This window comes from Desmodus rotundus, chromosome 6 (assembly GCF_022682495.2).
Source record: "Desmodus rotundus isolate HL8 chromosome 6, HLdesRot8A.1, whole genome shotgun sequence".
Lineage (NCBI taxonomy): Eukaryota > Metazoa > Chordata > Mammalia > Chiroptera > Phyllostomidae > Desmodus > Desmodus rotundus.
The window spans coordinates 118,619,249-118,646,306 of NC_071392.1; the positions used below are offsets into that span (position 1 = coordinate 118,619,249).

Below are 27,058 nucleotides of genomic sequence, written 5' to 3' on the forward strand. Positions count from 1 at the left end.
CCAAGGTGTGTACCCCCTCACCTCCCAAAAACACAGTTACTCAAACCAATACAGCCAATCCCCATTATTGGCAAATTCGCCTGTACACTAAAATTTATTTGTAAACCCCAAAACGAATACTCACGGGGCTCTCAGTCGCTCAGGGACATGCCCAGGGTGGTGAAAACCCTGCGTCACCCAGCACGCTGTTCCCAGCTGAGGGCAGACAAGATGGCACTCTGCCTTCTTGCTGCAGCTAATACTATAATCCTTTCAGCGGTCTATCAGTACCACCTTTTTTGCATTTCTGTGTTTTGTTGGTGATTTCACTTTTTAAAATGGCCCCCAAGTGTAGTGCTGAAAGGCTGTCTAGTGTTCTTAACTGCAAAAAGTCCACGATGTGCCTCACAGAGAAAACAGTTGTTAGATGAACTTCATTCAGGCATCAGTTATGGTGCTGGTGGCCATCGTCCCCCAGGAGCAACAGGTCAGGAACATAACTACCATGAATGAGAACTGATTGTATTGAATGTGTAAAGTGAATTAAAAAAAATTCTTTTTAAAGATTTTATTTATTTCTTTTTAGACAGAGGGGAAGGAAAGGAGAGGGAAACATCAATGTGTGGTTGCCTCTCGTACGCCCCCTACTGGGGACCTGGCCCGAAAGCCAGGCATGTGCCCTGACTGGGAATTGAACCAGTGACCCTTTGGTTCACAGGCCTGAGCTCAATCCACTGAACCACACCAGCCAGGGCTAAAAAAAAAAATTAAAGAAAAATTGATTGTACTGCACATCAATTTTAATAATAGCACCAGTCATAATAGTCAAAAAGGTACAAACAACCAGTATGTCCATCAATGAGTAAATGGATAAGCAGACTTGATATATACATATAAGAGAATGTTAACTCTAACATTACAAGAATTTCACTTCATCCTATTAAAGGAATGAAATACTTATGCTATATCATGGGTGAATCTTGTAAACATTATGCTGAGTGCAGGAAGGCAGGCGCAAAAACTCGCACATTACAGGATTCCATTTATACGAAATATACAGAACAGCTAAATTCGTAAAAACAGGGCAGACTGGTGGTTGCCAGGGGCTGGGAGAAGAGGAACAATAGGGAATAACTTCTTAATGGTTATGGGATTTTATTTTTGGGTAATGAGATTGTTTTAAAAACTAGACATTAGGTGGTAGTTGTAACATTGTGAATGTCCTAAAATGCCACTGAATTTTAAAATGGTCAATTTTATGTTATGTGAATTTCACTTCAAAAAATGGTTCCCAATTCTACATAAAATGTCAGCAGCAACAGCTATTTCTTAAGATGGTTCCCCCTTTTTCACTCTTCATGACATTGGGGAATTAAAAGAGGGAGTCTAAAAGGTTAACCTTGAATTCAAAGTAGCTATAATCCCCGTAGAAAAACAAGTATTTCAAAGTCTATAGAGTTTCAAGAAATTATACACTTTAATACAGCCTTAGTCTGAGAAGTCAAAAGGTTTTTCACAGAGGCATTCTCCTGCAGGAGAAGGTCCTGGTGGGAGGAAAGAGGTAGAGAGACCTGAACACCCATGTTACACACACACGCCAGCTCACGTGGGAGTGCAAAAGGCTCCAGATAAATGGCAGCAAAGTGAGATTCAAATGAAACACACAGATGAACATTCACCAAGACAATTCCTGAAGTTCCAAATCCCCTCTGTCTGGCGATGAGCTGTTCGGAAACTGGTGGCTGTGGTTCTAACTACCCCCCCGAGGTTCAGGGTCCGTGTCCCTACCTGTGACAAGAGGGTTCTGTCGGAGGTAACTTGGAAGAACCAGCCCAAAGAAGATTGAAAATCCAAGCACAAAGAGGTTCCGGGAAGAATTTAAATCAATGAACTGCAGGTTAGAGAGTCCAACCGCTGTGATCATTCCTGGGGAGAAAACACCAGATAGCAAGTTCCAATAACACACAAGGATGAGCTCAGAGATGATGGATGACTCACAGCTGTCGAAGGCAGACTCCCTACAGTGTCCTTTCTCCCACCAGAAACAAGTCAGAAGACCAGTGCAGCGACAGGATGGGGGGTACAAGTGGCAGGAGGGTGTCGGATGGGACCACCTGGGTTGCTGGGCTTATTCAGGGGCATAAGCGTCACACTGCTGTAAGGCTTTCTCCAGACCAGCCAAAAAACTAAGGATATTGGTTCCTCCTTGAAACCTCTATGCAAACATTTCTATTAAATTGGGAAACCCACCCAAATATCTGGTCCCTGATGATGACAACTAAGTGGCACAGAGACAGAACAGAGTCCCGTCGTAAAAATGGTCTGTCTTAAACAGCTATATTCAGAAGGTAAGATAGGTTGAGTTAAATCACCAATTGAAAACCAATTTAAAAGATTACATGTCATCTTATGTTTCCTAGACCAAATATTTTACCTTTGGTTGTACCTACAACATAAATTCAACTGAGAGAGTAACGTAGGGTTGTATGTTTTGAAGGCCCATCCTTTTGTATTATTTTTTAGAGTAGCTTTGTAAAGTTTATAAGCATATGTATGCAATTCTCAGCAATGTTCAGCCAAAGGGCCCACCCGCTCTTCTCTGGGTGAAACAGATTCAGCCCTGCTGAGTCCAAACATCTTGCGGTTCTGAATTTCCTGCTGACCCCTGAACTGCTAAAGGGAGAGGCCTTCGACCCTACATCTACCCCCAAACCCTCCAAAGTCCAGGCTGCAGAAGAGTGCGGCGCTCTCGACACTTAGCTACCCTGGCCTCTGCTCCCTGGTGACCGTGTAAGAGGGCACTGGTCGGAGGTGCTGGTCCTTGGCCCACCCCGCCCGGCCAGGTCCCGACTCTAGAGGTCTCGGCCCTGCTGCAAACGCCCTGACCTGGCATGTCTCTGGCACCATGAAAGGGGGCATCAGGCTCCTTTTGTATTTTAAAATAGAAATTGTTACCCCTAATCTTACTGAAGAGATTTAGCAAAAACCCATAATCCCTATGAAAAATTAGCAAACGGGAAGAAATAAAATGAGCCTGAGAGGAAAATGGAACTTTACCGAAGAGAGTACAGAAGAGAGCACCAAGCACCGGATCCGGAAGGGAGGCGAAGAGGGCGCTGAACTTCCCGATCATGCCCAGGGCGAGCATGAGGGCCGCCCCATACTGTATCACCCGGCGGCTGCCGACCTGCAGGACACACCAGAGGCAGAGGTTCAGTTGAACACGAATTCTCCAGGCCTTTCAGGGCAAATGTGACAAAACCCTCAATCAAAATCTCTATTACTTTTAAAATTTTTAGTTAAGAGGAATCAGTCTCATTTCATGATGAGGACCGATCTCAGTGCACGAGTACTATAAATTACTATAAAGCACCCAGAGTAAAAAGATTCCCATCACCTTTCCTCATTCCTGTTGGTCCCCTTCTCCTCCCCTTGACTTGGGGGAAAAAGGGGCCTGGCCAGGACTCAGTCTGCTTCTCTGAGCCCTGAATGCTGTCACCTCAGTGTGGACCTGCTCCTGCACTCAGGTCCCGGGTTTAACGCCTGCAGTCACTGGCTGGGATGACCTTCGAGTGTCTCATACGCAAGATGCAAAAGCTACCCTTTGTGTCTGCTTCTCTTCTGGGTTTCTGACATCACCCCTCACTCACCAAGTTAACTCACCCCAATGCACGTTAGCCTCAATACTCCATCTTCCCTAGACCCCGAATCAGACAAAACCCCCAAATGTTTCTGGAACCTCCTCTCCTCATGGTGTCTTTCCCATTAAGGTGGCACAGCCTAGAGGACAAGGTGCAGAATGCTCGAGCCCTGCTGCCTGGCTGGCATCCCCACTCCACCTCTGCCCACGTGACCTGGCAAGCTACTTAACCTCTCTGGGTTGCAGGATCCCCATCCTTGTAACTCTAAACCTCACAGTTTTGCTTTAAAGATTAAATAGGAAGACGTATAAAATAGTTTGAACAGCACCTGACATGCATGAGGCTCTTTGATAGCCTCCCACCTGGGCCTGCTGCCTCTGGCCTTTCCTTGGTCCATCTATCCTATGGTAGAAGGACCTTTCTAACACACTGATTTGGGAGGTCAGTTCTCTATATAAGTCCCCTGCTGCTTGTGAATTAAAACACACTTCTCAGGTTCTTCCCGAGGGAGCCAAGCCCACCGGTGAGCTCCCTGCCCTGCCCCAGTCATGCTGGGGGCTTACTGCCTGTCCCTCAAGGTACCAGGCAGGCCCAGGCCTGTCTGTCTGAAACACCCTTTTCCACATCCCCCTCCTGCTGGTTCCCAGACACATCCTTCAAAACACTACCCATGGCCTGTGAACCAAAGGGTCACCTGTTTGATTCCCAGTCAGGGCACATGCCTGGGTTGTGGGCCAGGTGCCTAGTAGGGGGCATGCGAGAGGCAACCTGATGCACTGATATTTCTCTCCTTCTTTTCCCCCTCCCTTCCCCTCTGTCTAAAAATAAAATAAATAAAATCTTAAAAAAAAAAAAAAAACCACTATCCAAATGCGACCTCTGCAAAGCCTTCCTTGATACTAAGGTTACATCCCCCTCCCGCAACCCACACCCACCCCCCCCACCCCTGCTCCGGGCTTCAGCAGCAGCACTCATCACTTCAACATTGTCTCAACTGTATCTGTTAAACTTGATCCCTACCTTCTAGAAGTTTCCACCCAGCCCACAGCACCCAGGTAGTGGGAGGTGGAGCTGGCACTGGGTTCAAGAATCTTGCATCCTGGCCACCACTTTGTGCTGTCTTTCCCAGGAAAACATCCAAAGGACATAAAAGAGGTTCCAGAATGTCTGGGGGAGTGAGTGTCCACAGGGCTTTAAGCATGACTTACAGTGAGGAGAGGATGACTACTTACGCTTAAGTCAATTAAAGTGAAATGAAATGTAAGACCCAGTCCCTCAGTTGCACTTGTCACGTTACAAGTGCTCCACATGCACCTGTGGCTGGTGGCCCCCATGTGGGGCCACCCAAGTACCCCACTGCACAGTGTTCTGCTGGATGGGGCTGGTCTAGAGCGTCCTTCCAGCAGCTTCTCTAGGGACCTGAGGATCAGCTGATTGGGAATCCTGCTGTGCAGACTGCTGTGTGGCTAGGATCCGTCACCTTAGACTGGCACCCAGGCCCCACTGTTTCCACCCACGGCTCCTCCCACACAGCACCAAGTGCAGGGAAGCGGCGAACAAGACCAGGAAACTGGCAAATCCGGTAAAAATGGTCTATGCTTGGCTGTATTACATGATAAGGAAGCCTTTCATTTCTAAATGGCTCATTTTTCAGCAAACATTTTAAAGGACCTACTATGTGACCAGCACTTGTTAGATCGGGGATGGGAGGCAGATACAAAGATGAATAAGTCATAAGCTTATGATGAAATTCTTGTACTTTTGCGATTGCTCTACTCTGTGTAGAGCCCAGTGGGAAGAGAAGCGGAAGAGTTGAAGAGGGGTCCCAGGGATGGTCTGAGGGATAAAAAAAGGGCTCACTGGAGGAAGAGCATACAGCCCGAGGGAAACACCTTTGCAAAGACCGCCTCCCAGCAGGGTCAGGCAGTCCTGTTCGGTGTGTGGGGGAGAGCCAGGCATGGTCCCAGGGATGCCTGAAACAACAAATCCTGTATGAAAACCAGGCATGGAAGGCTGATCTGCCTTAGGTGCTGTCAAAACCCCCCCCCCAAACAACAACAACAACAACAACAAAACACAAGCTGCAATGAGGCCATTCTTGTGTTCAAGGAGTATGAACCGCGTGCCTACTATACACCTATGTTCCAAACATAGCTCTGAAACCCCTGCCTTCCAGTGCTGACCGGAGCCTTGTGTCTCCTAACCCGCTGCCCAAGTCCCTGCTGACCTCCTTTCTGAACTTTGGCTCTGCTTCTAGGGCCACTGTTTCTCACTTCCCAAAGGCTATCAACGTGTGGGATGCAGCAGAGGAGATGATCTTCCTCTAGACACCCCCAAGGAGATCTACAGCCAGGGACACGGTGTTTACTCTCTAGAAATAAACTTACTGTTAAGCATTGAGGAATAGATGAAGAAATAAAATGCAGCCACAATAGTTGACCTGCTAAATTACTAAAATCAAGTTTGTTGAGGCACGAGGAAAACGATTCTATTCCTGTTCCAATTAGCCCAGGAACTTAAATTTTTGAACTTTTCAGTGCTGCGTCAATGCCAGTATATGCATCTGGACATACACCAGACCTCCAGACAACCCTCTGATTACGCCCTGAAGGACTCCTATTCAGACCACCTGACATCCATTCTCCTGACCATCAGGTGTGACTGTGCCCTCTGGCACCTTCTGACTTCCTGCCATCTGACTGATAACCATCTTGGACCACTGGGGGTGGGTGGGGGGAGCGGGACTGATAATTCCCAAGGCTGTACTTTTTACTGTAAGAACTCTTAATTTTTCTCTTTTTTAGAAAGCTTCTGGGTTTTTGCTTAGCTGTATCCCTACTTTGCAAACTCTAAGACCCCTGAATAAATCTTTATCATTTATTTCCAGCCAAAGCCTCCAAACTCTTTTTGAGTTCATTGGACAATATCATATGAAGATGATATCTATAGCTTACTGAGGACCCACCATATGCTGGACTCTGCTAAGTGCTTCATATCAAGTTATTAGTTCCAATGCCTTGCATGCTATCTTGTTGACAAGGGCATGGAGCCTTGGAGACATGATGTCACACTGGAAGAAAGTGATGGAGCCAGGGCTGGAACCCCAAGTGGCCACTTCCCCCAGGTCTGCCCCTCTCTGTGGGACAGACACTGGTACACCCGCAGCAGAGAAGCCCTGCAGGTGCAGTCTGACCCCTCAGAACTTCAAAACACAGTGGGGTGAGCTGCCTGCACTCCTGATCAAGCAGATTAGAAGTTCCACAGACACAGAATGCCACAACTGGATAAAGAATAGCGAAGATGAGAGGTGCCAGGAAATGGGAGGCAGATTCTCTGGAAGAGCCACAGATCACCCTCTTTCCATATGCTCTGGGAATTCTGATATAATGACCCATGCCAGAGCCATTAGATAGAACTTTCTGTACTGATGAAAACATCCTGTACCTGCTGATCTATGGTGGCTACTAGCCACAAGTGACTATGGAGCTCCTGACATGTGGCTAGTGTGACTGAGGGAATAAATTTTTTGTTTTAACTAATGTAAACTTAAAGAGCCACATGTGGCTACTGACTACCGTATTGGACAATACAGATCTAGCTCTAGATCTGTCAGATTTCAGACCTCAGTTCTACTCAAGAAAGTGACTTTTCCCACATTCTTCAGCTGGACAAGAGGCAGAACACAGCCCATAACTCGTGCCTTTCTTTTGGACAGGATCTCCCACCAGCTGCATGGCCCAGGACCCTGAGAAATTTCTGCTCCAAGTCCCACTTCCCACCCAACACAGCTGTGTAAATGGCTGGGTTACACCATCTGCACAAGGCATGAAAACTGATTCCAGGGATGACAATGCCCCCAATGGATGCAGCCTCTGCTTGGGGAAAGGGATCCAAAGGGATTCAGAAGGAAAATCAATTTAGCTCATTAAAAAGCCCTGGCAGGCTGCCTTTCAGAGTAAGTTGGCACCATTCAAACTGAAATAAAAATAATTATTTCCCAGACCACCCTGGTCCTGTTTTAGAAGGGAACTTCAGTGAGCAGCACCACTTACTCCCTACAGCGACCCTGCCCCTGGCGTGTTTCAAAGGGGCGCAGAAAGGGAGCTGGCTTATCGAACTGTCTTCCTCTAAGAGCCCCTCTATCTCCAACAATTTTACATTGACGTTACTTCACATCAGTCACATGTCTACAGGTTCATGCAGCAGACTGCTTAAAGAGCAAGTGGCTTATGCCCCACTCTGCATTCTCAGCATCCAGTTCTCACCACCAGCAGCAACAGGACCCGAGGAGGTGCCATCAGCAGCCCTCACGTGCCCTGTGCCAGAGTACCAGGCAGCAGGTGGCGCCATCTGCACACCCGAGGCTGAGCTCTGTGCTGGCACCGACAGCTTACTGGCAAACCGACTTCAGGCCTGTGCTGTGGGTGACCTGCTCCCTCTCACCTGGATTTAGAGCCAACATTAACCAAACTTAGTTAGTATTGGGTTTCTCGTTATCTGGCTACCGAGCCTCAGAGACCTAGGGGGAGGGTTTCTCATTTCACAGACGTGAAACGGTTCTAGAAGGCTCCAGCCTACTCCGAAGATCTCAGGACACAGGGCTCAGGTGAGGGAGACCTGTGACCCATGCAGGTGTCCAGGACGGTGAACCCACTCTGATAGGCTCTAGCTGCACAGCGTAAAAGGGCCAGGGGCCAAGCTGCTCTACTGAAATCCCGCGAACAGCACACTTTGGCCTAGAGCAGCGGTTTTCACTCAACCAGTGTGCCGCAAGAATTTTCAAACATGCAATACTTAATTGTATTTAGTCAGAGGCACTGACCTGTATTCCCTTAGGTTGTCAAATTAAAAAATGACAACAGCAAACACAACAATAGCTGTCTGGTGTGAATGAATCAAAATTATGCCCATTTTTTTGGTCAGATTGGCAAAATATGTATTTTTTGGTGTGTTGCAGAATTTTAGTCATCAGTTTATATGAGCCATGAGATGAAAAAGGTTGAAAATCGCTGCCCTAAAGCGACAGGGATATAAAGTTTATTTATTAGTAACACATTTGAAAGGCCTAGAAGCAAGTGCCTTCGCACAGAGGCTGAACTGTGTGAGGTGGGGAGCCCCAGGGTCGCGTGTCTGTGTTTGAAGGTGGGCGAGGAGAAGGGGCAACAGGTCGCAGGCCCCATTCAACCTGAATAACTTGGATGGCTTGTCTAATCCACTCGCTTTACAACTGAAACGTAACAGAGAAGGGTTTTGGTGCAAAACCAATTCTTTACTAGAAGATCAATTTTTTTTTTTTTCTCTAACAAGTGGTATCATCTCTCATCTAGAACTAATGCCATCTCCTAACTGGTCTTCTGTTTCCACCTCCTCCCCCACCTGCCAGGGTCTACTCTCATTATAGCAGCCAAAGTCATCCTTAAAACTGAAACAAAAACAAAACCAGATCAAAGAGCCTCCACCTTGGGCAACACCCTCCACTCAGTCTCTGGCCTCCTCCAGAGCTTGTGACCTGGTCCTCAGTTACCTGGAGGACGCCATCTGCTCCCACCTGCCCCCAACTGGCCTTCCTGCTGATCGACAACGTGCCAGCCTGCTACCACAACAGGGCTTTGCACTGGCAGCCCCCGTGCCTGACACCCGCTCGCCAGGCATCTGCACAGCTCCCTCCTGCCCTTGCCTCCTTCAGACCTTGGCTCCAGGCCATCGTCTCAGCTGGGCTTAGCCTGACCACCCCATTTAACACTCACCTTCACTCCCCATCCTCCCACCCTGCCCCATGTTTCTATCATTTTAGAATGCTTACTGCTTATTATTTGTTTCCCCCTGCTAGAATGTAAACCCCACAACGATGGGGGTATTTTTCTTTTTTATGCACTGATGGATGTACCCCAGGTGCCTGAAACAGCAGGCTGGCACAGGGTTGGGGTGGCCAATAAAAACATGTAGAATGCAGGAAGGCAGGCTAGCATGCGAGTGCCTGCCTCCGCAGGCCCCGAGGGGGCAGAGACCACCACCCATCGATACCCATCGACAAAAAAAGGGGATGAGGGAGACGATCTCAGAACTGTAGGGCTTCCTTGAGGAACTCAGGTGGTCAGACCAATTAATGAAATGGATCAACACTTAGTGGCCCAACCATTTAATTAGAAAAGTTTTGTACCTTAGTAATTCCCAAAACTCCAATGTTGGGACTGGATGAAGTAGAGCCATTCCCAGTACCAAATATGCCATCGAGAACACAGGAGAGACCCTCCACGAAAATCCCCCTAAAATGTAAAGGAATGGGGCAAAAAGAACATTCATTCAATGGGGGAACACTCTGGAATATGCTCTAAATGGCTGTGACCCAAAGGCCTGGTCCACAGATATGTCACCTCCACATGCATTGGGAGGGGTTAGCAATGCAGAGTCTCAGGCCCCACTCCAGACCACCGTGCTCACTCAGCTATGGAAAGCACCTCTATGAACCATGCATTAGGCACAGTTTTTAAGCAGTATTCCAAATTAAAGGATCTTAGCCAGAAACAGAGCCATTTGCTGGGATCTAAGACAAACATGGACCATCTACTGATCTGATTCCTTTGCTACTAATATATAGTTCCATCAGGAAGGACATGCTTTGTAATTCCGTAAACACTGACACTTCTTAAAAAGAAATCAACGTACAAGTATTTTAATGATGTGCGACAGCTCAACTGGAGAAAAGCGTGACTGTAAACCCTAATAGAACCAATGCAAGAAATGCTAAGAAACCAGCCCACTGGATCTCATCGCATGCAATCCCTTTTGGATGGGCAGCAGCTGGGTGGGAACGAGGTGGTGAGGATGATCTGTGTCATTTTATCTTCTCTGCAGACTCCAGAGTCCTATTCACTCCTGGCATCCAGAAACTAAAGACCAGGCGTGCTGAGAACCTAAACGCCACAGTTCAATTCCTCAAGATTCTGAAGACTTCATTAATTCCTGCTCTTATCTATTTACATAAATTGTAATTGTGAATAGATGACACAGCATCTATCCCTTAGAGCAGTTAGGGAAACAAGAATAAAGGGGACAGCCCTAACTGGTGTGGCTCAGTTGGTAGGGTGTCATCCCACAGGCGAAGGATCACCAGTTCGATCCCCATTTGGGGCATGTACCTGGGTTATGGGTTCAATCCCTGGTCGAGACACATGCAAAATGCAACCAAACGATGTTTCTCTCCCTCTCTTTCTCCCTCCCTTCCCCTCCTTTAAAAATAATTAAAATCTTAAATAAAAAATAGAGGGGATATTCATCCATGACCCCAAACCAAGCAAAGAACAACAGCAGTGTCTGGCATGTGTTTTGGTGAGTTTAAGGTCTAGAGTGGCCTCAGAGAGGGTCTACTATGATTGTCACCATGAGAAAGAAAGGGTGAGAGTTCTGCTTGGTGTTACAAACGAGCAAAATGAGGAGAGTGACTTATCTAAAGACAAAGAGCCAACAAAGAGCTCTGATGCTTGGCTGCCTCTATGTCGAAACTCTTGGTTTCTTCTCCAAGATCAGACAAACAAAGAGCAGAGTAATGAGGTGCTGGGCCCGATGAAAAACTCGTTTTCTCGGGAACGTACCTGTTGATTGCATGGATGGGAGGCGGTGGTGCACAGGACAGCCTTGCACAGGCATAGTAGTCCCCGATAGACTCGATAATACTGGCGACAACAGCACTGAGCATGCCAATGACACCAGCTGCGGAGATGGTGGGCAGTCCCCACTGAACTACGAAAGGAAGTCAAACGTGAAATCCTCACTTTCTTAGAGGGGCGGGCAAAAGTTATCAGACACTAAGTCATTCAGGACGTCTGAGGACTCCACAAGATCCACTCCGATTTTGAAGCTCATGGATACTTTATTTAAACCTTCATCCCCAATGGCTGGATGCCTGGGAATAGTTCCTGAGTCAGATGTAACTGGCCATAACCAGGATTGGTCTGCTCTACATCCTAATTTAAAAGAAATCGTATGGCAGAAAGAGGCTGGTCCTTCTCTTCCTGCTTCAAAGCCAGTGTCTAAATTACAATTTAAACAGCCTGTTGTGTTGGGACAGAAATTTGTAGGAGGATTTTTAACCCTGCTGTGAAAACTGTGGTACAAACTACTGGTGCCCTTGCTCTGGGGGTGGCATTAAATTAAAAAAAAACAGTGAAAAGTCACCAGCTAAATTTAAACCCCAACAGTAAAGTGCTGTACAACGTATAGGTAACCCTTCTATACTGCTACAGCAGCCCTTTTACATTTAGTGAACCAAGTAATGGAAAATTAAATAGTTTCCTTTAAGAAAGCCAAGAGAAGTCCCCAAACAGCTTCATTTTGAGTATCTGGGTTTAGTTAATTCTTCATTAGATGTACCTTTAAAGAAAAAAAAAAACCTCTCTTTTGGACTTCCAAAGCCACAGACGTTATTTAATAAAAGTAGCATGAGGAACAGTCACTGTTAAAGTGAACAGACTTCATTGATAAAGTACCTAGACCTTCCTCCCCTGAACCATTTGTGTTAAAAAGCACAGTGGATAAAGGAAGATGGATAGATAAAGTGTTCTCCTGTGTGGGGCCAGCAGGGCAGTTTGGGAACAGACATGGGATGATCAGGAACAGTGTAATGGTGAGACCCCTTAGGAAGGCAACCCAAAGTGGGTCACAATGAGTGCAAGTCAGGAAGAGGACAGTCCCTGTCCAGGGAGGGGCTGGAGAGCAGGAGCTGAGGGGACAGGGCGTCCTGGGCAGGCAGCAGCCTGAGCATCAGCGGGAGGGCAGAACCCACACAGGGATGGGCTGGTGCTCAGCAGAGGGCCCGTGTGGCGCGGGGCAGGCAGGTTTAGGAAGGGCTCCACATGCCACCAAGAGGCGCTTGGCTTCTGTCTCATAGGTAAAAGGGAGCAACCTCAGGTTTAAGAAAAAGGTAACACATAAAGATGAGCAGAACACTCATGCCTGGAGTGTGTATGAGAGCAGAACTGCTCCCACCTGAGGCCACTTTACCCCATGGGTGCAGACAGAGGACACAGGCTTACAGCCAGAGGATCAAGATGTGCGTTCACGGACAAGGGCTCAGGAAGCTCTATGTCCACCAGCGACGGGCTCAGTCAACATCTCATCTCCAGGTGGGTTTGGGATGGATTTTTCTCATGCAGGTGATTTCTTTAACAAACAACATTTTGTAGTTTCTAAATAATCCTTTATATGGCTACCATGTTGCTGATGTCATGTTGTGGCTTCATTCTAGTGTCTTGATTTAGGGGAAGGATTCTTATTTTAATTTGCCATTTACTAATTTTCAGATACTGTTTTTTACTTTCCTAGTCTCTTTACTCTTACCGTTTTCTATTATTTTCCCCCTTGTGCCTGACATCCTTAATTTTGATTTATACAAATGTTTATTCTCCATCTATTGTACTTCGACATTTTAAATGTGTAATCTTCTAAATTTTAGAGCCCATTTTCTTCAGATTACATGTACATTTAAAACCTCGCTGGCTTCCGCCTTCTCTGTGTACTGTTATTTCATCTCTCTCCCCTTAACTAGAACCTTTAATTCATGTTGTCACTTTACAGCGGGGTTCTCAACCTCAGCACTATTGACATTTTGGGCCCCACATCTGTATTTTAACAACCAACCCAAGTAATTCTTAGCATACTAATGACAGAGACATATATGAAAACTGATCTCCAAATTAAGCCAAATCATCGGAGTACTTAAGACTACATCCTCCTGGCTTTCTGGGGTAGCCGTTCCCAGGGGCGCTCTGGTACCAGAGCAGCTCACGCAGCGAAGGGCTGTCATGGGTGGGGGCGAGCAGCACAGTCTCTCAGCGCCTGCACAGCTGCCTCTCCAGGGGGCCCCCTGCGTTGCCCTGTGTGCTCATCTCAGGAGCCACCCGCCCAGGCGGAGGGCTGTCCAGCGTACACTGTGGGGCTTCCTCCCGTCTCCCTGCCCAGGCCTCCCCTGACTGCTTCAATAATTGACTTTAACCTCATTTTGTGTCAGTTTATATGTATATTTATGAACTATGCATTTTTTTGAAAAAAGAAGAGGTAGACATAAATACATACTTAGATTGTGTGACCCAAGGAGAGTGTTTATTAGAAAGACTACACTTTTTAAAGTGTTTGTAAATGTGTCAGGAACGGAAGGGACAACTGCCAATGTCACCATCATTTAACATGCTTACAACAGTTGTCTCTGACCCCATCTTAATATTTTTGGCTTTTCCTGCTTTCTCTCCTCATTATTATGAAATGTGAAGATGTGATCACTAAACAGGGGCATAAATTAGCACAACCTGACTAAGCTCAGGCTTCAGTTCTAATTAAAACCCCCAAATGCCAGAGGAGAGTCCTCACAACAGAACCAGCAAGCATCAATAACCACATGAGTCACATGACTCACTCAGTTCACATGAGTCACTTTGGGGGAAGAATCTAGAAGGTGGTAAATGTGAATCCAAATGATACCTCATTGGGGACTGCCCTCCCCCACTTTACCAAGACTTAGCCAATACTTAAATCTTAAAATCCATCTTCCACCCATTTGTGAATATCAGTTTACTTGATAGCTGTGACCACATTTAAAAAGAGATTACAGCTCCCCATTAAAAGATTATACAAATTCATTCTGCTTGAGCAGTTTGCTTGCTAATCTTCAGGCCCCTCCCACTCAAGTTGGGTGCTTGAGCCCTGTGTAGCTCTATACTTGCATTTCTAAGCTGCTGCCCTTAAATCCCAGCCACCTGACCTCAAACCCCACGAGAGACCTGTCGTCCAGGATTTCACCCTAGTGGAACCAAAAGAACCAACCAGTTAATCTGAGAAGGGAGCTGGTTTGTCTCTGCATGTTAATCATGGCCCTCCAGTGACAGGGCCTCCCTTCCTCTTTGGGGGCTGAATGCTCTAACGACCAGAATGGTAAGACCTGCAGGGACAAGGAAGGCTTTTCCTGCTGCAGAGCCTTCTGCTACCTTCCAACTCCTCTAAGCTGCCCTTGTGAGCTCCTGCCTGCTCTGGCCCCCAGAATACTTACATGGGTACGGGACCTTAAACCACGGGGCTACCAGAAGCACACCCTGCCTGGCATCTGTCCGAGCATAGAAGCCGTACTTGGTGCTGTCAGGAGGGAAGACATCTGTCACTGTGAAGATGAAGCAGAGCAGCCAGGACACAAGGATGGCCAGGATGATCTGAAGTGGTCCAAAAAAAAAAAAAAAACCAAAACATCTCTGTCAGGCTACAGAGGTGGTGGTTGCTGGCAAAACACATGCCTTTTCTACAGTCTGAGTACCACACCCCAGAACCCACCATTGTTAGTACTGCACTCAAAAAACCCGTAACAGATCTGCTGAAAACCCATTCCTCGAATGAAAGCACATTTAGAGAGCAGTTTCATGCAGCTGATGTTACTTTAACCCTAAGTCTGGCTGGTAAAATACAGATAATGGACAAGGTGCCTGCAGAGCTCCCCCATCCCAGGATCAGTCAATGTCCTCCTAAAGGATTTTAGAGTCAGAAGCTTCTACCACTTTAACTTGAAATCCACAACAATGTGGGTGGTCATTAGTACCCCAACGTCACCACACAGACATGGTCCCCCCTCCACCCACCCCGGTAGACCTGCTTAGAACCCTCCTTTCACATAAACATTTTACATCATGAACTAAGAGCAATATTGTTGGGAGAAAAAACATGTAACTACTCACAGGGAACATTTTGAAAAGCTGCAACTTGTATGCAGTCCACCCTTTCTTGGATTTGTAAATTGGGAGAGGAAATTTAACATTTCTGGCATACTGAGAAAACAGTAATACTAGGAAAATTGTCCTGAGGAGAAAAAGAAAATAAACTAGTTTAAAAGCTGTATGTCTGCATTTTAAAATATTACACAAAGCTTTTATGCCAAAGTGATCACATATGTTCAACTGATTTCTCTAGAAAGCTGCTAGTCCTCTTAACTATTATTTGGGAAATCATATCTTTTGCAAATGCCATTTTTGGAAAAAATATTAGAACCTTTTTCCTTAGCATTTCTTCATTCAGAAATGAGAGTTACCATGTAAATGTTTTGGCTAAATGTCCCTTAATAGAATAAGAAAACCCAAAGGATATACACACTGATGGGGAAAGCTCATGCTCTGTAACAGAAAAGGACAAGCTGTCAGATACTACATAGAGCAGTATAGTTACAGCTACAAATTAACTAAAAACAAGCAACTACCGCACAAGCGTGCGTGCACACACACACGCACACATGTACGTGCAAACAGTAAAGATGGGGTCCAAAATGCTCACAGGAATTGGCCTCAAGTGTCAATATAACATGCAACTTTCTTCTACTTTTCTGTATTTTTTGATTTACTTATAAAGAACATAAATTACTTTAAAAAGAAAAAAGCTTCAATTTTTAAGAAAGCTATATACGGTAGAATTCAATATTAATAATAACATTCCTGAGGTTTGTGTGTCAGACATTATGTGAAGGTCTTCCCACCCGTCATCTCAGCCTTTGCAGTGGCTTCTGTGATCATCCACTTCAGAGAGACAAAGCCCGCAGTCCGAGATCACATGGCTAGAGTTTGCAGGTAGGTGGGCCGGGGGCTAGCCCTACAGCCTGGACTCCAAACCCCTTTGCGATATGGGTCCTAAGTGCTGGGAAGCCTGGGCTGGCTCAGAAGTCCCTTTGCCCTAAGCCCCACTCCCCTGACCCAGCTGCAGTGAGGGCTACAGGAGGCAGTGATGTCAGATGACTTCCCCACAGCAGGACCTGACACATGCTCATTGGTTCAGTGTCCTGAGTGTGGCAGTAGTGGGAGGGCTTCCCATCACTGAAACAATAAAGGCATAACACAATAAACACCATAACGTGTTTCATCATCCATTGGGACACACTCTTTCACTTACAACCCAAGGTAGAATTGGCAGAAGAGTGGGTCCTACATCAGAGCTAAGCTTAATTGTTCCCAGGCACAGTTCCAACTGCTGAGAAGGAATTATCAGCTCCATTGACAGCCAGTCAAGTGAAGTTTCACTGACACATTCCTAATGAAGTACAGACTGCGGCCAGCTGGAGAACAGGCCTGTACTGCTCCGCTGTCTCCCTGCCTCTTGGGTGCTTTGCAGGCCTGGTGATGGGGGGTCTCTGCCCTACCACAAAGTTACCAGGCCAGTACCAGTTCGAGGTTAAAAACATGAATAGTACTCAAGTTACTCCAATTTCCCTAGGGCAGTAAAGTTTAACAACAACAACAAGAACAGCATAACAATGAGAGACACTAAAAGTGGCTTAAACTCAGACCAACATGAAATTTTCATGTTTTAAAAAATGCTATTAAACTTCTGGTCAGGATGGAGGTGTAGGAAGACATGCGTTACCTCCCTGCACAACTACAAAAAGAATTACAACTAAATCTCAAAAAAAAATAATACCTAGAACTGCCAGAAAATCGAACTGTATGGAAGTCCAACATTAAGGAGGCCACATTCATCCAGACGGGTACAAGGAGTAGGGACAAGGAGACGAACAGAGAGATGAGGAGACGCGGTATGGCACAGAGAGCCGGCAGCAGAACAGACACAGGCAGTCCCACATTCACGTGTGGTGGATAAAAATCAGGAGGGATATCTTGAGAGCAAGCGATCCCAGCCCCAGGCCAGACTGCACAGTGCAGGGTTCCAGCACAGGGAAGATAAACCCCCATAACTTCTGTCTATAAAAATCAGTGGGGGTTGGGGTGGCGGAAGAAAGTGCTGGATTGTCAGGCCCTTAAAGGGCCTGCACAATCTTAGAAGGTACTCAAACCCACTCACTCCTGGATTTAGCACCAAGGCAACAGCTGGAAGGGCATTAGCCACATACAGGGTAGTGGGTAAAGTGACTGGAAATGGGGTCAGTGCCAGGCAAACCTCCAGAAGCTAGGCAGCAGCACAGTCCCCTCTCCTAGTCCTCCTCCTACACAGAGCCACAAAGTGGTGAAGCAGGTTGTTCTGCTCTGGTGATATCCTCAGGCTCCACCCCACACAATTTACAGGTGCCTTTTCTGCAATAGGCCATGCTACTAAGACAAGGAGTCAAAGCAGCTCTACCTAATACACAGAAACAAACACAGGGATGCTGCCAAATTGAGGAGACAAAGAAATATGGCCCAAATGAAGGAACAGAACAGAACCCCAGAAAAAGAACCAAACAAAATGGAGATAACCAACCTATGAGATGCAGAGTTCAAAACACTGGTGATCAGGATGCTCAAAGGACTCACTGAGTGCAGCAACAGCATAAAGGAAGAAATGAAGGTTACATGAAGTGAAATAAAGAAAAATCTACAGGAAACCAACAGTGAAGGGAAGGAAGCCAGGATTCAAATCAATGATTTGAAACATAAGGAAGAAATAAACAGTCAAGCAGAACAGAAAGAGGAAACAAGAATTAAAAAAAGATGAGAACAGTATAAGAAGACTCTGGGACATCTTCAAACATGCCAACATCTGAATCATAGGGATGCCAGAAGGAGAAGAGGAAGAACAAGTAATTGAAAACTTATTGGGAAAAAAATATGATAGCAAACTTCCCTAATTTAGTGAAGGAAATAGACATACAAGTCCAGGAAGCACAGAGAATCCCAAACAAGTTGGACCCAAAGAAGACCACACCAAGATACATCATAATTAAAATGCCAAAGGCTAAAGATAAAGAAAGAATCTTAAAAGCAGCAAAAGGAAAAGAGAGTTACCTACAGGGGAGTTCCCATAAGACTATCAGCTGATTTCTCAAAATAAACTTTGCAGGTAAGAAGGGACTGGCAAAAAATATTCCAAGTGATGAAAAGCACCTACGACCTACATTACTCTATCCAGCAAAGCTATCTTTTAGAATGGAAGGGCAGATAAAGTGCTTCCCAGACAAGGAAAAACTAAAAAATTCATCATCAACAAGCCACTATTACATGAAATGTTAAAGGGACTTATCTAAGAAAAGATCAAAACTATGAACATTAAAAGGGCAACACATTCACAACTATCAACAACTGAAAAAAAAACCCAAAAAACCCTAAGCAAACAACCTGAATAGGAACAGAATCATAGAGATGGAGATCATTTGGAGGGTGATCAGCTGGGAAAGGGAAGGGAAAGGATGGGGGAAAAGGTGCAGGGATTAGGTAGAATAATTGGCAGGTACAAAATAGACAGGGGGATGTTAAGAACAGTATAGGAAATGGAAAAGCCAAAGAACTTGTGTGCACGACCCATGGACAAGAACTGGGAGTAGGGAGGAGTGCTGGAGGGAAAGGGAGTACTGGACAGAGGGGGGCAAAGGGGAAAAATATGGACAACTATAATAGCAGAATCAATAAAATATACACAAAAATGCTACTGATTTATTTCAAAGTGAACACTCTGAGATCCATAAAGGTCCCAAGTCTGCTATTTTTATCATTATTTCAGGTGACAACCCACCTGACAATTACACCTGCTCTGTGGTGTGAACTTTTCAAAGCACGTTTAAAAAACGACAAGGGATATACACAGAACTCAGGCCCAGATCTGGCAGCACAAATTAAGTAAGTGGACTGGACAGATGGGCACTCCATTTTCTTCCCACTGTTAAATCCACCTGCTTCTAATTTCTGTTCATCCTCAAATATACCATATTTTGCTGTGTATAATGTACACCTTTTTTGCCCAAATTTTTGAGGGAAAAATAAGGATGTGCATTATACATCGGTACTGCTAATTCTGTATCTATAAAAATGTTTTTAATTCTTTAAAAAATTTCTTGTACCTTGTATCTGTTCTTGTGTTTTGTAATTATTGTTACATAAAATTTCTTGTACCATAATGTGTTCAAAAATAAATGCTAAAATTCCTTTATAAGACAAAAAATAGCAAGTATCTAAATATAAATAAAAAGTTTTTAATTATAAATATAATTAAAAAATTAAAACGAAAGAATTTTTTCCTGAAAGTTTGGGCCCAAAATGTGGATGTGCCCTATACATGGGAGCACGTTATACACGGCAAAACGAGGGGCCTGTGGGGCAGGTAGGGCAGGCAGTCCCACAGCAGAGGCAGGAGATGGGGAGTGTGCCCGTGTTCACACACCCTGACTGACCCGAAAAGGGACCAGTATCTGAGCTCCAGAGCCTTAGGCCAGGCTCTGTCCACCACAGCTAGCTCTTTCCACTTCATTTTTACCTATTGCTTGCTTGTTGACCTTTCTTTTACCTTACAAATTTTATTCAAGAAATACATACTAAAATGCAGGAAAGTTACACAGGGAAGTGAAGCAAAAAGAAAGACAAGATCCTTACGATTACTTATCGCCCCCGTCACTGGTGACAACCATGCAGCATTCTGGTCTGTTAATCCCAAACGGCTCCCATTTTGGGGATATTTATGGATCATCCTGGGGTTGGAGAGGGAGACAGGACTGCCTGTCATCACCCTCCCCCTCGGAGCACAAATAGGTCCTCATCTGACCCAAAGTGTCATCGTGCTTTCCATGCCGCTTCCCAACCAGCTTGTAGCCCCTATTACTGCCATGACCGGACAGATGGAGCTCTGCACCAGCATCTCAGTGGCTGCTCCGCATTCCGTCTCACAGACGTAGCACGTCCTGTCTAACAATTACCATTCCGTGCGGCCCTGGGAGCAACAGAAACTGATGGACTGCTCGCCCCCCACACCTGCCTGAGTATCTCCCAATAAGTTCCTAGGCCCATAATGGATCTGTCAAACAGTAAATAACTTCCTTAAAAGCTTCTGAAACAAACTGCCAAATACGTAGAGAAAAGTTGGGTAAATGTGCAGGGACCAAGAACATTTATTTGCTACTCTCTCTAACGCAGGGTCTTATCATACCTTTAAATCTCTGCCAATTTTATCAATTTTAAAAACCTTATATTATTTATTTTAACATTCATTCTTTACAAATGAATTACTTAGTTCCACATTGTTTACATCAGTAAATATTTTAAATAACATTTATGAATATCAACTGGGGAAGGGTTTAATAAATTATAGATTATTTCATACTATTTAACAATGTGTCATTTTACAAAGACTGAAATAGATCTAAACACACTGTCTTGGAAAGACGAACCCAACAATAAATGCTGGGATGAAAATCAAATTGTAAAATAATATAATGGTAAAGCTGTATATGTACATGTTTGTATTTTTACATAAACAACAAAAAATATGAAAGAATATTAAATTTTTACTAGCTAATCATGAGATTTTTTTGAGGATGGGGATTACTGTACCTTATTCCCTGTTTGGGGAATTATCTTAAATTTCCCTGTTTAATTACTGTTAAACTTCAAATGGTTAGAACTCAAATGTTTTCAGGGACATAGATAAAATGAAATTTCTCTTGAGTGTTTGGGGATGGTACAGGAGGGCCTGTTACACTATTCTTTCTACTTTTGCATAGGTTTGAAATGATCTCTAAGAAAAGTAAACAAAACGTTTTCTCAAGAAAAATACAGTTCCCATCAAGGACCTAAGCATGGTGTTAAAAATGTCACCACATTTACCCTTCCCTAAGAACGTGTCTGAGCGCTGCTTCTGTTGGAATGCTTTAGGGAGCCGTGCTGTGCAACAGACCCACCACCGCTGCCCCCACTGTGGCAGGAGCCCCCATTGGATGTGCACTTTGATAACTGGGTGGGAGGGTAACCCTTCTAAAACATTAACTGGCTATTTGTATTTCTTTTTATTGTTACATGACTACTCACATATCCTTCATCCACTGCTCCACTGGGACTCTAATTAATGAAATACTATGAATTGGAGACATTAGCCTTTCTTGTAGAATTTGTTATAAATCTTTCCCCAGATTCATTCATAATTTAGTTCCAGTGGTCGTTTGATATGAGTTTTAAGTGCATCGGAAGTAAAATCCATCCATCATCTCTTTTCATTATTTGCTTTCAGATCTTCCTGTTTTGTTTTTTTTTAATTCTCACCGGAGCATATGTGTGTTGAGTCTTAGAGACAGGGGAAGGGTGTGTGCACCCGTACACCCTCGCCAGGGATCAAACCAGCCCGTTTCATGACGGGTGATTTACAGGGCACCGGCCCACACTGTGCTGAGTATTCAGCAGTTTTTGTCCAAAACTGGCATGACCCCTGTGCCCCACCCTCCCTATTCACCCAATCTCACCCAGTGCAACTTTTGTTTCCCAGGATGAAAGAAGTCCTCAAAGAGAAATGTTTTGCCAACATGAAAGAGGTGAAATAAAAAATAGCAGAAGCACTAAAAGGCATCCAAATCAATGAGTTCAAAAACTGTTGTGAGCAGTAGAGAAAAACGTCTCGATAGGTATATTGCATCGAATGGAGAGTACTCTGCAGGTGACTGAAGTTTAAACGTGTAAGAATAAAACACAGTTTTTAATAAATAAATGCTGTTTTTTGTGTTTATAAATAAATGCCCTTCGTATGCGCCCTGACCTGGGATAGAACACACAGCCTTTTTGGTGGAAGGGATGAAATTCCAATCAACTGAGTCGCCTGGCCAGGGCCAGATCTTCCCTGTCTTATGATTGGTGTTTATGTAGGCTTTCTCCTAATACTCTTCATAGTTTCATTTTCTACAATTTGCCTTAATTCAACTGAAATATAACTTGATATAAACCAGGAGTCTAACTTTTTCCAAATAATTATCTAACTTTTCCTACACAATTCTTCCATTTCCCATTGATTTCAAGAATGACTGCATCCTATACTAAATATGATTTTTTTTCTTGGTGCTATTTCTACCCCTCCTGTTCTACTCTACCAAAGTCATTCCTGTCCCAGGACCACAGCATTGCTATTAAGCTCTGGAATGTATCTTAATTTCTCCCTGACCTTTCTGGTATTGATCTAAATTACTTCATTTTCTTGTCTTAGGCATTGGTTAGTAAGCACATTTGGGTGACTTTAAATGATAATGGTAGTAACAAGTACGTTTATCTTGGTTTCTGATTACAATAGGCAGGCCTGCTTTAATTCTTTCACCATTAAAGAATGAGGCATTTTAATTAAAATCTTATTTATAAAAGATTTTTCCATTCCCATATTGCTAACAGTTTGCAGCATGGATATATGGTTGAACTTGATTTTTTTTTCTAACCACCGTTTTTATTAATAAAATCCACAGAGACCCATAATGGATTTTATTAATAAATGTCCTAGTAACCATCCTTGAGCTCCTGAAATAACACAGTAACAGCACTGACAATGGAGAATGAAGGGAGCAAAAGAGAAGCTGAAGACCAGTTGGGAAGCAACTGCTGAGAGTGGCTCTAACCACCCAAAGCACAGACCCACAAGCTGTTCTGAAGGTAGGATGGAAGAATGGGTTGTCCGTGGGAAAAAGGGAAAGCAAAGAATCAAGGATGACTGCAGCATTTCTGGCTTCAGCAACTGGGTGCAGGATCGTGCCATTGACTGAGAAGCAGCAGAAAAGGAAAAGGAGCTGGTTGGGGGGGCAAACAGGGAATCAAACCTTTGGAACTTTTTTCTATTAAAGTTTGAGATGTTTAGTGTAACAGTAAATGGAGAGGGCAGGCAGGGGTTGGATCTCTAAGTCTGGAGTTCAGAGGTCTGGGCTCCAGGTTTGCAAGGAAGTCACCAGCATCACAGGGACACCAGGGACAAGATGATGTAGGAGAAAAGCATGTGGAGAGAAGGGGCTCAGGACCACATTCAGAGGAGCCCCAATGGTTAGATGTTACAGTGAAGAGGAGTCAATTTTGCTTATTTATGCTTTTCTGGAAAACCACCCATTTGATTATATATTTTTTTAATTTGGGGGTAGGAAGCACGGATTGAACTTATCCTCCGTGGATCTGTGGTCTTACCCTTTTTACCTGTGCGTGCATGGCCTTCTCATCTAATAGCCTTGCCAGGACTCTAGCTACATGTCATTCTCCAAAAAAGTACTTTTTAGAATTATCACTTCTATTTGCTTCATATTTTTTGTGTCCTTATAATTCTTTCCCGCCACGTTCACTGGGCTCATTTTTTACCCTGTTTTTCTAGTTTCTGAAGATAGCTCTGTTCATGTGTTTTATTTGCCTTTAAGGTTATGAATTTTCTCAAGAACAACTCTGACTACTCTATAAAATGTGCTCAGTGCCATTACCATCATCATTCTTTAAATTATCAGCAATTCTGCCTGGACCGGTGTGGCTTAGTGGTTTGGGAGTTGTCCCGCAGACCGAAAGGTCACTGGTCCAATGACTGGTTTGGGCACACGCCTGGGTTATAGGACAAGTTCCTGGGTAGGGATGTGCAAGAGGCAACAAATAGATGTTTCTCTTACACATCAATATTTCTCTCCCTCTCTCTCCCTCCCTTGCCCTCTCTTTTATAAAAAAAAAAAAATTACTAGCAATTCCAAAGTTTCAATAAGTAAGTTATAAATAACCTGACTGCAAGTTATTTGTAACTCTTTTTTTAAAGATTCTACGCCATTTGGAGGGTTTTGTTCACCTTTTTGTTAATGATTTCTAAATTAACTGTACAATGGTAAATACAGTTTCTCCCTTGTGGAACTTGTTGTGCTTCACTGAATAGGCATTCTTACATGCCTTCTACACACCAAACCTGGTGTGGAGTGTACTGGCTGACCTACAATGAAATGAGGAAACTAAGAACAATCCTAGATATTTCACATACATTAATTTGTAATCCTTACGATTATGCAAGGATTCACTGTATTGGTGCACCATGTTCTGACACAGAGAGGCAGAATTAAGGGTTATGGGTTAAGTTCCACTCAGGCTATTTGGGTTTTGAAAATCATCCCAGCCACTTCTATCTGTGTGATCCGAGGCAGCTAACTGTGCATCTTTGTGCCTTGGCTTTGTTAATGGGGACAACACTGATACCTACCTTAACTTATAATAGGTACAGGGTTACGTATAGCACTGGTGCACAGTCTCAGTAAGTGCTGCCTGTAGTGGAATAATTGCAGGATATTTCACACAGCATAAAAAAACAACCGGAAAGCCTCTTGTTGTTTTAGAAATTCTACTGGTTGGTAAAACTCCAGTCTTGGGACCATTTTTCCTATTACGTGGTCAACTCTTATATATGCTCTATAGATACACAAGAGGAAGTGGGTTCTGTTTGTGGTGTACAGAATTCTGTGGCTCTCATTAATAATCAATCTTACATTATTATCAAAGCCTTGGATGTCTTTACTGACATTACTTATAGGGATAAGTGACATTTTTAATGGGCTTAAAGTTCTGTGCAAAAGGACTGGCAATGACTAGCAGGACTCGGGCCTCCTCACAGGTGTGCAGAGCTCCACCTGGCCTGAGGGGCCATGTCTCCTTCGTTGCCACGAGAGCCTCCTGCAGTATCTGTCTCCCACCAGTCTGGATGTATTTTTGAGTCTCATCTAAAGAATTCAGTTTCTAGCTATTCCAATTCATGCATAGGAGACCTGGCATGACCTTGGAAGTCAAGAGCTAATGGAACCACCATCTTCCGCCCTCCCAAAGTTTGAAATCTTACAACCCTTCTTCTACACATCGCAGCCAAGTCTGTCTTTGGCATACCTTAACTGCAAGTCACTTTCCAACCTCTGGCTCTGAAAAACCTGTCGATGATTCTCTGGCACAAAGTGAATAAATTTTAAACTGTCAGACTATTCTGACTTCAAAAAAAAAAGAAAGAGAAAAGAAAACTTATCTCCTAAAGTCAGAGTGAGTTCTAAGAAGCTATCCCTCGGCTGGGAAGAGGGGAGATTTTTACTGTCTACAGCGAGTGGTCTCAGAACACTTACAGCATGGCGATGCCCCAGTGCTTCCCAGCTCTCTCTCCTGCCGCCTGGAAACCGGAGAGGCCAATGAGGGCCACTGTGGGGGTAATGGTCAGGGGGCCAATGTATTTTAGCAGAGCGCCGGGCAGGCCCAGAAAGCCAATGACCACTTCGATCAGTGAGGACATGATGATGGCCCCCTGGATCTGGAATGAGAGAGGGTACAGTAAGCTGCTTACATCACATACTCCAATGCCACTTACAACCATAACTGATAATTCTGCAATACATCAAGTTCTAATAGGCACAGCATGGCTGGAAAATTCCCGGGGGGTGACTGGGGCCTAGCAAGCTTAAATATAACCTGACCGATGTAAGAATATTATAGAAACAGGCACCTGATGCAAAGCCAATTTGCCTTTACCACTGATAAATGAAAACAGACGTAATTTATAATTCCTACTTAGGACACAGAGTATTCAAAACCAGCCTCAAAGGAACCTGCAGTTCTTGACTTTAAAAAGTGAGCCCCTGAAGGACATTTAAAAAGGTGTTATTGACAAAAATTCTAAAGGAGTGTTTTCTGTTATACAGAATGGTTGGACTGATTCTGAACCAATGGTGAATATCTTACAGGTTCTAACTTTATCTAGACAAACTGTCAGCCACTGTTCATGTCCAAGCATTCCCCCAACGTGTCCTGTTCGAGTGCACTGTATAGACAATTATCCTTTAGTTCTTTTCACAAATATAGGCAAACACTTAAACTAGAACGGATAGTTCTGCTGCCTGCTGACAAGCCTCTGTAGCTCCTTCCAAAGGAGCCCTACCCCTCGGCTGGGTACACTCGAACAGTGCAAGTGTGCAGGTCTGCGGGTGCGCCAGAGGGGAGGAGGAGGGGGAAACGAAGAGTGAGAAACAACGGGGGGGGGGGGGGGCTGGGTGGAAGTGGGCAGAGAGGGAAAAGCGGCGGGGGGGGGGGCATCTGTAATAGTGTCTGTCAACAATAAAAACAGAGTTTAAAAAAAGGGTGAGAAACCACATTGTCTGGCTGTACAATGATTTCTGCATGTCTTATTTTACAATGATGTCATCTAGAGTGAATGACAGGTTTCACGACGGAAATAAACATAGTAGCTGAAAAGAAAAGGAGGGCTTGGTGCAAGCAACTACATTTCCTGGGCACAGCCAACACTGAGGCTGAGAGGGAACACAAAGAAGCCACGAGTAGGCGATGCTCATCTTTTACCTCGCGTATCCGGGGATACCAGATGTGCTCCGTGTGTAACAGTTCTGTTGTTCCATTGGCAACTGAGACATCTTGAAAACAAAAACAAAGACAAAATTTTTCTTGGAGTGACAATGATGTATCACAGGACACACTCATTTCACTTTTTAAAAAGAATTTCCTCCCTGTTTTAAACATATTTGTATAAATTTCAACAGTATGGCTTACCATACTGAAAGCTGGATCCCCCCAGTGCTAATTTATCCAAATTTATTCATTGACAGAGAGCTCCCAGCTTGTCAAAAGCTGACTTAACTGGTGATGCATGTGGCTAGTGCCAGCCTCACACAAAGACCAACCCTTGCAAGCAGCTGACTGAAATGCCCAATAAGAAGGCTGCCTATGGTTTTAAAAACCTAGATAAAACAGAGGGCCTTCTCCAGT

The 27,058-nt window shown here is 44.5% G+C and overlaps 1 protein-coding gene across 4 annotated transcripts in view; it reads right to left on the minus strand.

The window, feature by feature from the left end:
* Window positions 1-27,058, minus strand: part of SLC23A2 (solute carrier family 23 member 2) — a 118,930-nt gene that overhangs the window by 7,414 nt on the left and 84,458 nt on the right. For all 4 annotated transcript variants that reach the window (XM_053926103.1, XM_053926102.1, XM_053926104.1 and 1 more), the window contains 8 exons: window positions 26,636-26,706; window positions 25,411-25,592; window positions 15,332-15,452; window positions 14,659-14,815; window positions 11,213-11,360; window positions 9,781-9,886; window positions 3,037-3,166; window positions 1,768-1,905 (listed from right to left, as the gene is read on the minus strand). In XM_053926103.1, the coding sequence (XP_053782078.1) occupies window positions 1,768-1,905; window positions 3,037-3,166; window positions 9,781-9,886; window positions 11,213-11,360; window positions 14,659-14,815; window positions 15,332-15,452; window positions 25,411-25,592; window positions 26,636-26,706 (1,053 nt within the window). The remainder of the gene's footprint in view (window positions 1-1,767; window positions 1,906-3,036; window positions 3,167-9,780; window positions 9,887-11,212; window positions 11,361-14,658; window positions 14,816-15,331; window positions 15,453-25,410; window positions 25,593-26,635; window positions 26,707-27,058) is intronic.